This window comes from Populus euphratica, unplaced genomic scaffold, assembly GCF_000495115.2.
Source record: "Populus euphratica unplaced genomic scaffold, PopEup_1.0 scaffold46.1, whole genome shotgun sequence".
NCBI lineage: Eukaryota > Viridiplantae > Streptophyta > Magnoliopsida > Malpighiales > Salicaceae > Populus > Populus euphratica.
The window spans coordinates 1,251,106-1,263,200 of record NW_011499852.1 but is presented as its reverse complement, the minus strand read 5'-3'; the positions used below and the strand labels follow the sequence as shown (position 1 = coordinate 1,263,200).

At 31.4% G+C, this 12,095-nt stretch overlaps 1 protein-coding gene across 1 annotated transcript; it reads left to right on the top strand.

Annotated features, from left to right (window-relative positions):
* The first annotated feature begins 7,545 nt into the window (after positions 1–7,545).
* LOC105121794 (uncharacterized) lies at positions 7,546–11,244 on the top strand. The gene is made up of 3 exons (XM_011020592.1): positions 7,546–8,721; positions 9,283–9,484; positions 10,632–11,244. The coding sequence occupies exons 1-3, from the start codon at positions 7,819–7,821 to the stop codon at positions 11,156–11,158; spliced, it is 1,632 nt and encodes a 543-aa protein (XP_011018894.1). The 5' UTR covers positions 7,546–7,818; the 3' UTR covers positions 11,159–11,244.
* The last annotated feature ends 851 nt before the right edge of the window (positions 11,245–12,095 follow it).

Here is a 12,095-nt window from a genome sequence, read left to right as displayed (position 1 = left end):
TGAAAGCAAAAAAAATTCAATAATTTTATAAAACCGCAAAAGCAAGTAGAATTTTAGTGTACGTTTGTCATTGTAATAATTTTTATGGTTGTAATTTAAAAAATAAGTTTAAAAAACTATAAATTATAATTTGTTTTTTTTAATTGAGATTTTAAAATATTTTAATTCAATAAACATTTGGATTTGTCCATGCATAAACAAGTTAAAACATTTGAATTTACAGTTAAACAATATGCATGCCAATTATATGACAGGAAATATAAAACTATAAAGGGGTATCATCCTCCCCGAATAATCTATATTTATTCTTGGTCTCAACATTATTTTTTTATGCAAGGGTATACATGGCATCCGAATCCTATGCTGAGCACATAAAAAAAAGGGAAAAAATAGGATTTGTTCATCCTATGCTGAGCCAAAATCCAAAAGTATCCGGTGGAAAGAGTGTCACATAAAGACACAGAAAATATTGTTTTTCATTTTTTTTTCTTGCATAATAGACATTTTTTTGTTTTAAAATTTAGCATAGGAACAAAAAGATTTAGAAAATAACATAGTTTATAAATTATTGATATAAGTATATAGTTTGACGAGTCGCATGCATGACACTCTTACAGGTAATTTCTCTTTCTCTTCACCCATGTGTCTTTCTTGGGTTTTTGGTCATCACAACCCATTAATATTACCACCCACATGCAACACTAAAAGTACATGTATTATGCATCCAAGGCAACGGCCCAGCGGTGGAATGGCGTCTTGCGCCTTCTGCTGTCACGGGTTCGAGCCTTGGAGTTGCATGCCTGTCAGCCCCGCGCTGCCTTACCTGTCTGCTGGGTTTGCAGGGTGTTCAGTGGGGCGTGGGGATTAGTCGTGGTGCGCGTAAGCTGGCCCAGACACCCCACGTAACTCAAACAAAAAAAAAAAGTACATATATTATGCACCGAGCGGTTTGGCTTGGTGGTGGAAGGGGCTTGTCTCCTTTCACTGCACATGAGTTCGAGTCCTGGTATGCACGTCTGTCATCCCTGCAGTGCCTTCCCTGTCTGCTGGGTTTGCAGAGTATTCAGTGGGCCGTGGGGATTAGTCGTGGTACGCGCAAGCTGACCCGGACACCCCACATAAATAAAAAAAAAAGTACATATATTACACATTTTTTCTTAATTAAATCCTTGGTATTTTTTGTTAATTTGTGCTAATTGTTGATTCTGATTATTTTAAGGTTTAGAATTAATTTTTTTTAAGGGGGAAAATAGGGTTCTTATGAATTGAGTTTAAATCATGTTAATTAGTCATAAAATACATTAATTTGAGTTGTTGATTTTGTTATTTGTAAAGAAAATTGATGATTTTAGGTTTTTGTTAAATGCAAAATTGGATAAGGTTTTTCTATGTTAATTTAGAGATTTTTATCGAATTAGGTATAAAATATGTTATTTGGTTATAAAATACATAAATTAAGGTGATAATTTTACTATTTATAAAGAAAATTGATAAATTTAAATTATTGTTTATCCTTAGAGTTTCATTGAATAAAATTTCATGAAAATTATACACTACAATGTAAATAAACTAGGCTTAGGTTTTGTTATATTTTTTTAAAAAAATATCTCATGATATTGAAATATTACGAAAAACTATTTTGATCATATTTTTTTAGCAAGTTGCAGATAAAGCACATAAAGCATGCAACTCATGATTTACAATTTCTATATTGCATATGACTCACTAAATTATGTTATTTTTTTTAAAATATTTTTTAGGTTGTGTTATTTTTTTCTTTTTATTTTTTACTATGCTAATTTAAAAAAAAAAACTATACAGAATATTGTATTTTTGAGCCTATATATGGTTGATAGTCCAAAAAGTAATTATTCCTGAAACACTCATGGGTAATCAAGTATTGAATTGGCTGTATAGAAAGGTGTTTAAAAGTATAATAAATGTTATATTTTAAAAATATTTTTTCTTTAAAAATATATTAAAATAGTATAAATTTTTTATTTTAAAAAATTATTTTAAAAATTAGCATATTAAAATAATTAAAAAATAATTAAAAAATAATTTTAAATTAAAAAATAATTTTTATAAAATACTGTTTTGAACGTAATTTCAAATCACGTCAATAGACCGAATGACGGTGCATTTGTCGGTCACTGTCTTCTACTCTTCATTCATATCCTGTCTCCTTCCAAAAACGAAGAAGTTGAATAGGGTTTTAGAAATCTCTTAATTAAATTTAATATTTTTATTTTGCCTTGCAAACATGGCTACATGGGTACATGATAGGCTACCGTACACCTGCCTAGACCAGTACCACTACTACAGGAACTCCACTGCATTGTATTTGTCAAGATCGAAGCTCTGTCTTATTTTATTCGATCACCAATAAAATGTTTAAAAATACAGTGGAAATGGTAGAATTCAATCTTGAAAATAAACCAAGCCAAATGGCTAAAAAGGGGCAAAAAAAAAAAAAAAAACATCGGATGATTTTTACCAGACTCAAAGGTAGAAATGAACTATCTTCAGTTCACCTTCTTATTTAATTTTAAAAATACAATTCATTAATAAAAACGAATTTAAATAAGACAATGATTATCCATACAAAACACAACAATAGAAAACAAATACATTAATGAATTTAATGTTCTTGTCTTTGTTTTACTCGTCTGTCCAATTTTGCTTCATTTCTTATTAATTCCAGTAGGCCATGGCATCGTATTTCTCAAGAACACCTTTTTTTTTTTTTGTGGGAATGAACATCTCTGCGTAAAGAAAAGATTGTATATTATACCGCCTGAGATAAATAAATAAATAACAATAAAAGGGGACGCGGGGGTGAGATTGTTGATTTTAAAATTTTAAAATAAAGTTGATATGCGAAATGGACCGGTCAGGTGTAAAGGAAAAGAACGTACGAGACTCTTACACGCACGCGTATGTGCATGCCCTCTGTACAGTAATCAAGATCAAAGGCTGAGAAGGAGCACCAAAAGATCCTGACTCAAGATCCGGTTTCTGTTTCTTAATTGGCACGCGCGTTTTCTCTCCGTTTCGGCCCTAGCGCTGTGCACCCTCAGATTGCCACGTCCCTATCTCATTTCAGTCCCAAATCTATATATACCATTCTCGATTGCGTCCCTCGCATATAAAGTTTCTGCACATTAGACCGCATATGAGCATTAATTTTCAGTGTAATTTGAATTTTTTTTTGCATTAAATATTATCATTTTAGATAAAGTCTGATTGAAAATCCCACCAATATTAAAAAGAAACAAAAAAAAAACTTAGTATTGAGATAACATGATTCAATCTCATTTGAGCTTCCATGTCAAATCTATAATTTAGTTATGATACTAAAATAACTATGTTAAAAGCAAATTGAATAAAATAGTAAAACTCAATTATCAAATAATCTAATATTGAAAGGCAAAATTGAATAAAATAGCGAAACTTAACTACCAAATAATCTAAAAAATAATGATTAAAAAAAGCAAAGAAAAAAAATTAAGGTCAATATGGACTAACTCGATGGCATTGCAAACATGGACATAGTATTGAGATAACCTCGTGTACATAACATGAAAGTGAGAAAAAAAAATATGAAGTATAATTCTCAATAAATCATGTATTAAAAGATGAGATTAGAAAAAATCAAATTTAAAAAGAAATGACCAAAATCAACTCATGTTAATATTTAAAATATATGACCTTGTCATGAGCCTAAGACTAACGCTAAAGAAGGAAACCCTAAAGAACAATGAAGTAAAATTCTAAATCATAAAATTTTAAGGAATAAAATCTAAAAAAAGAAAACCAAAGAAGAATTTAAAACAAAACAAATAGAAAAAAATAAAAATCAAATTTGAGATAAAAATAAATTAAAATCAAATACTAAGGGATAAAATTGAAAAAAAAATTCATTAGGAAAGCAATAAAAAAATAGCAATTAAAAAAATAATGACTAAATTTAATATAAAAACTAAATGAAACCAGAAGATGATGAACTAAATTGAAGAAAAAATAGTAATAAAAAGAATAAAAAGGAAATTGGATATAAAAAACAAATGAAAAGACACTTTTGTATTTTAACAAAAGAGAATAGAGAAAAAAAAAAGTCCATTGAAACCACAATGCTAACCCATTGCTGATAAATGACCCTTCACCATGTAGATCTCAGTACCTCACGCACGAAACCACCATGAAAGGTGGTGTTTAGCATTTAAAGGAGCCTGAATGTGTCATCCAAAAGGCACGAAATCCTGCCACTCGTTTGTTTGTGTGTTATATACATCAATAATTTTTTTCTTTTTTTTTATTTTTAAAAGATCAAATTGTCCTTATCATATTTGATAATAACAAAAACCTATGATGAAAAGATAAAAAAACTCATTGATTGAGGTCATAGTTTTGTTGCTTCTAATGATAATTTAATCATTTTATTATACTTTTAAAGATTAAAATAAAAAAATATCACTTGTTAATAATGAATCAAATTATACTTGTAAAAGTATTTTAGCTATTACACTATGCAAATGAAACATTAAAAGATGATTTGTCTCCCTTCAGGACAGATAAATTTAGTAAAAAAGATTATTTTGCATTTAGAAAACACGTTCTATGGGTTTTATCGTGGGTAACAAAACTGTCATTTCACTATACAAATTTATAATAAAGTATAAATATCTCCACAATAAAACACTAACCTTTTTAAGTTTTTGTTTTAATTGATGTCTTCTAGTGCTTTCTTATTTGATATTCAGGGAAAATTTAATTTAAAATCCAAACTTATATCCCATTATCAATAATGTTTTGTGCCTATAAAATTGTCTTATGTTGTTAGTACCAGATAAGTCATCTTTTATTCATTTTTTGTGAGTATCAATTAAATATTTTTTTTAAGTTTGAACAAGATTTGTACATGTTAAGGATAATAATCAAGCAGGCTTTCATAACATAAAGACTTAAAAACTAGAGCTATCTATTTGTTTAGAAAATTTTAAACATATATTGGTACGTGCCTTTTGAGTTTACATTCCAACATGTCATTTTTTCTAAATTAATTCATCATTTACAAGCTTAGTACATTTAATTGTGAAATTAATGATTATATTTGATCTTAACCAATATTTTTTTACAATTATGAAAAGTGATTTATATGTTTTCTATCTATTTTTTTAAATGATGTATTTATTTGTTTCAAAATTATTAGTCTTTAAAAGTTTTATAAATTCATTAGTAATGAAATCTAATTTTATCACATGGGCTTGAAGATCAAGGCGAGACATGAAATAAAATTATGAATCTTATGGTTCTAGTAATTCGGTTTATCTTTTTTTAGCAAAATGACTGATGAATTGTATTCAATACCTGAAAAAAATCCTCTCATTTGAATTTAGAGACTTTCTGATAATTAAATCTATATTACCTATATTATATCATGTAAAAAACAATTTTTTTTTAAAAAAAAAAAACCATACGTGTGTGTGTGGAGCTTTCCTAATAGAGAAAATCAAACCTGGTGAGTGGAGGTTACATTGGTTCATTTTGTAGGTCCTGAGATCCTCTCTTTCTTGAAAGGAAAAATTTTTTACATATTAATCAAATATATTTGCCTTAACAAGATAAAATATAACTGACTCAATAGAGTGCAATATCTTTGACCATGCCTACATAAATCTAGGCTTGACACTTGACTAAGCTTGAAGGTGATGTGTCTCACGACCTGTCAGACCTACACAAAACTAGACTCAGTGCTTAATTGAGTCCAGAAATGATAGGTTTACTGTTCGCCAGACTCATATATGTCTAAGCTCAATGCTTGGTTTAGTCCAGGGATTATGGATTTGACGATTCATTAAATTTATATACACCTTAACTTAATATTTAACTAAAATTAGAGATGATGAATTATCTCCTTAAACCTTTTTTATCTGTTCAAAAGTGAGAGTTCATAGAAAAAAATGGTATTCTATTAATTAGTAATTTTCTTTGTAATAATTTTAATATCAAATTAACACAATGCAACATTTCAAGTTGCTTATAAAGTTGCATGCAAAAATAAACTAAAATTTTTAATTTTTATGAAGATCTCTACAATATCCTAAACATTGTAATAAAAATACCATGGAGCCACAATGACTAGTTTAAAAACATAGCCATGAAATTAGACGGAGGTAAGATTGGATCAACATATTTGTCTTTAAATATTTCGCAATTTGATTCTTTTATAGCACGCATATTAGACGGAAAATATTAACAAGCAGTTGATACCCAAACACAAAATATTTTACCATGGGACGCAGTTAGAAATAGGTACTAAAATGACATTCTCTCGTTTTGCCTGGGACAGCTGGCAATGCATCACTTCCCAGACAGGTGTACCGTAGTGGGTCTTTTTATTTCATGACACCTGTGCCTAATGCGGTGATGAAAAGCAACAGCACCTTAAGAGGAGGACGAACAACCAAGCGATATTGTACACGTGGCAAGGTGGGTACTGTTCATTTATTTATACAGGGGAGCAGCTCAAAGAGCGAAAGGTTTTCGTGTGTTTTTTTTAAATAATAAATAAATAGCAGATAATGTAAGGTACGATAAAAGTGCTGTAGTTGTTACAGCCAAAAGCAGAGTGTTTCACCGATCATGTCCTGTGAGTCAGCATCATCCCAATTGGCAGTAAATTATTAAAGAAACAAACAAAAAGACAACATATGCACACTCTTTTACATGCCACCATCACCGTGCTGATACTGTAGTGTTGTCCATTGAAGACTATACTATTCTTTAGTCCTCCTGTCTTTAACATAATTATAACCTACTCCTCATGTTTGAAAATATCTACAACTTGATCTGTAAGGCACGCAGTTAAAACCCCATTTCCTAGCAATTCAATTATTTTTTGCTTAATTTTTTAATTTTTTAGATTATTTTAATATACTTATATTAAAAATAATTTTTAAAAATTAAAAAAATTACTTTAATATATTTTCAAATAAAAAACACTTTAAAAAATAACTGTTATTATACTTTCAATTACTCTCTAACTTTATTTTGATTGGCAGCTATCTATTTTGTTTCTATCTATAATTTAGATAGAGAATATAATATATTTAGAATTTAAAAGAATAAAAAATTAAAAAATTAAAATTAAATAGTTTTAACAAGTCAATAGTCGTGTACTAGTACCTTATTTGGTAATATAGTAAAAATTATTTTTTAAATTATTTTATATTTAAAAATGTATCAAAATAATATATATTTTTAATTTTTTAAAATTTATTTTTGATATCAATACATAAAAAAAATCCAAAAATATCAAAAAATAGCTTGAAGCTAAATTTTTTTTTTTTCAAAAGCGCTGCTGGATTGTAATGCCAAACAGGGCCTAGGTAATAAATTTCCAAGCATCAAGGATTATGTTGTAATGAAAATCAAAAGCGAGGGACTGAGAAATAATTTACTCCTCATTTTACGTGAAGTAAAAAATAAAACACAAAAATACCACCACCAATCTGCAGCCATTCCTTGCTAGTGCCTTTTATTTTTAAGTATTTGTTACGGTACACCTTGCCTCGGTTATGCTAAAACCCCAGATTTGAATCAGGAACTCTCCTCATCCTCTCCTCTCTCTCTCTCTCTCTCTCTGCTATATTTATGGCTATCTAATAAATCCGCCTTCAATCTTTCCTTCTTTTGCATTTCATTTCATTTTCACTAGTTCAAAAGTTGAATTCTCATCAGCTCGTCTTTCATGGTGCTGAATTTCATATCCACCTGAAAAGAAAAAAGAAAAGAAAAGAAAGGGGCCTAATATTCATGGCTCAAAAGCAATTACACGAACTCTTGCAAGATGATCAAGAGCCATTCCAGCTAAAGAACTACATTGCTGACAGGCGTTGTCAGCTCAAAAGACCCAGTATCCCGAAAACAAACTTGGTACAAGTCAAGAAGCGAAAACCCATCTCTCAAAAACATTTTTGCAAAAATGTTTGCCTTTTCTCTTTTCAAAACTCTCCAGACCCGAGAAAATCCCCACTCTTCCAGTGCTCTCCTCCCAAAAGCCCTTGCAAAAGCCCTAATGCTATCTTCCTACACATCCCTGCAAGAACGGCCGCGCTTCTTCTTGAAGCTGCCGTTAGGGTGCAAAAACAATCTTCGTCTCCCAAAACCAAGTCACAAAACAATGGGTTTGGTTTGTTTGGGACTTTATTAAAGAAACTAACTCATCGTAACAAAACCAGAAATCATGAAATCCGTACTGGTAATCATGGGGGCAAAGTTTCAGTGAAGGAGATTCTAAGGTGGAATTCCTCAGTTGGGCGGGGAAATTTATCCAATGAGAGAGATCACCGCAAGCAGGAGCAGGGGCAGGAGATTATAATGGTTGATACTAGTATAAATGAGAAATGTGGTTGTGAGATGGGCTTTAATTCTTGTTGTAGCAGTCATATCGGTAGGCCTAGCAGTGAGGTTTGGTCAGAGAAATCCTTGGATTTGGATTTTGATACCTCAAGCAGTACTAGCCAGTCCGAGGAGGATCAAAACATCGATCATTTTGTTAACAAAGACATCATAGATCATGGTGAGTTTGCTTCTAATGATAAGCAATGTTTCTGTGACAGCCCTTTTCATTTTGTGCTTCAAAGAAGCCCTTCCACCGGTTGCCGCACCCCAGACTTCTCGTCTCCGGTCACTTCGCCTAGTCGCCACATATTTGAGGTTTGTGTAATTTTGTTTCATTTTTCTTTTTCGGTTTATTATTAATTACACTGGCTGACGATTCAACTCGCGAATCTGTCCGAGACTCTGAGTTTGAGCGTGTTTTGAATTGTCGGCAATAAGGTCTGTTTTATGCAAATTCTGGTCGGAATGTGTTAATGACAAGTGTAGCCTTTCAACTCTACTGGACTACTTCGCAAGAATCATACCGAGACTAGGGGTATCGATGTCCTTTTAATATTCAAAATGAAGCACCCGGACTACTTTCATCATGACTCGAGAAATAATTTTTTTCTTAATGGACTCTGCCTGCCTACCTAGAAAATAATTTTTGCAAGAAAGGACAAATCCCTATTTTGTTTTCTGTGTTAGATCCCCATTTCTGTACGCACATTTGGCTGTCTGTATTTATTTGAGAAGGAAAGTCAAAACAAACCCACCAATTACACACAACACACACACACACACACACCCACACGACACACCTAACATATGGAGTATATCAAGTCACAATTATATTAACTAAGTATTAATCAATGTGATGTGATGTGATTTAATCAGGGCAAAGACAGTAAAGGGGATGTAGAAAGCTTAAAGAAATTAAAAGAACAAGATGAGGAGGAAAAAGAAGAAGAAGAAGATAAGGAACAATGCAGTCCTGTTTCTGTTTTGGACCCGCCCTTTGAAGATGATGACGATGGGAATGACGATCACAACGAGGACGACGGTTTTGATCTGGAATGCAGCTACGCAATTGTACAGAGTATGTTGTTCCTCAATAATTATTATTAACGAACTGCCTTTTTTATTTTATTTTATTTTATTTTATTTTTTGATCTTTTACCATTACAACTACTTTAATGAGGCACGTACTGCTAACCAGCTTCTGTTGCAATGACGATGATCATGATCTGTGGTGGGTTCCATTGGATAGATTGCTTGCCAATCACATTTTTAGACGTATTTTGTTGATTGAAATCAGTTTGAGGTGTTGTGTGCACATCAATTAATGTGCCCGTATCTTTTTTATTGTAAAGAATATGATACCGAGCCCCTACATCCAATCCAGTGTTGTCAGAAGTGGCCCACAAGCATCATTCTGGAACTCCTTTAAAAACTGGTGGAACCCATTTTAGTTATGATTAGCTCGATTGATCGTATTCTGATAACACATTAATCTGTTAGTATTACTGTTTTAAGATGCGACATGCTTTGTTTGCAAATGTTTAAACCTATCTGAGTGAGCAGGATAGGTTGGATTTCCTTGGAATTGAGACTAGCAGCCTAGCACTAAATAATTAGTAATAATGACAGTGGAAGAAAGTTGACAGTAAATTTCCTAGTGACCTGCATCTTGGTGAAGGAAGGTGACATGATTCATGATCACATTTGTATTAATAAGTTGGCCTTTCTTTAGTGGCGAAACCTTTGTCTTTTCCAGGTGTTTGTTATCTGATCCGGGCCTGTCTCTCGTTATATATATATATATATTCCGATCTTTTCACTTGACAGTAGCTTAAATGTGGTGGAACCCTCCATCCACCGAATACCAACCATTTCATAGCTATTAACCCAACCCATTGTAGATTGAAAAGACTGAAAAATAAAGATCCAAAACTGTTCAATTTGGCTTCTGGTCTTTATACTTCTTTTCAACTGGGAGCTGAATTCTGCTATACGTACATGATTCAGGATAAATGAATTTGATGAGATTGGAGTCTTTGTTTCTGTCCAAAATGTTAGATGATAATATTAATTAGTACTCGGTAGTTTGTTTCAGCACTGAACATGTATATTTGGTTCCTTCCCAAGTTGCAAAACTATTCATTTGCATATGCATTTAATGCCCATTTTCCTTGTATCTATACATGTATGCTGTATTGATTTCTGTTGTTTTCTGACATTTGAAGGAGCAAAGAAACAGCTATTGCAGAAGCTGCGTAGATTTGAGAAACTGGCAGATTTGGATCCGGTTGAACTGGAGAGAAGAATGGCAGAGCAAGAAGAAGAGGAAGAAGAAGAAGTGAGTGACCTTGAGGAAGAAGAGCAACGCAGTGAAGATGATGAGTTAATTTCGTCAGATAGGGAAAAGAACATCGAAACTTTTATCCTAGAAGAAATACGTAGTAAATCAAGCTTTTATCTTCCAAGAAAAATACAAAGAGACATGAAGAGATTGATCTCGGACCTCATTGTCGAGGAAGGGGGAGGAAACTTTTTCTACAGAGAATCAATGGCAAAAAGGATCTGTAAGAGGTTAGAGTCATGGAAAGAGGTAGAGTCCAACACCATTGATATGATGGTAGGACAAGATTTTAGAAGGGAGCTCGATGGGTGGAAAGGAAATCGAGAGCAAGTAGAAGAGACAGCGCTGGAGATTGAACTTGGTATAGTTGGCTTATTGGTGGAGGAACTGTCTGAGGAATTAGTTGCTTAATTTGACCAGGATCTAATGGAAACATTAATTTTCAAGCTGAGATGTTCCTTAAATGAATTAATATTAGATTAACTTAATTTGATTTATTTTCAATTATATATAAACCAACACCCAACATGAACTGGGATGCAAATACCCGGCCTCACCGATCCAACGCAAGAAAACTGCGGTGAGACGTTAGCTTGTTTGGTGTCATGTACATGTATGAGCACGTATTCTTTTTGCTTAACACACGCACGCTAGGCACGGGGCCTCATGACACTTAAAAGTCTCTGTTTTTATAGTTTTTATTTGAATAATTGATGCTTAATATTTAGGTGTTAGGTACCAGTATTCTATTTTTTTTTTTGTAAAAAACTTTCGGGCCCCAATTTTATAAAAAAATAAATTATATATATATATATATATATATATATATATATATAAACACCATGCTTTTTGTAAGTTATACGTATTCTGAGGGTTTTTTTTTAAAAAATTTCTTTATTTACGCTGGTTAATTTCTTTCTTTTATTTATATACTAGCTACTTCATTACTTATTTTTTAAAATTTAATAATTTTTTCTAAAATAAAAAAATCATTATCACCAATTGATTAGCTAATAATATAATGATCATGTAAATTAAAAATTATCTAATAATATTTAATGATGAATAAGGTGACGTATGTGTTAATAAAACATATTTGATGGTTATTGAAGGGCAATTTTTCTTAGGCACAATTTTTCATTTTATTTTTTTAAGAAACTTCTGATTTTTGGTGTTATGGTTTTTGCAAATTTTATTTTATTTTATATAATTGTTTTTCTTTCTTAAGATTTTTTTTTTGCTTCTTAAAATTCTTGAAAAAAATAACTAGTGTAATGAAAAAAAGTTCAAATAAAAAAACTAAGAATAAAAGTGCAAATACAAAAGTAAATTCTAATGATAGTGTTTA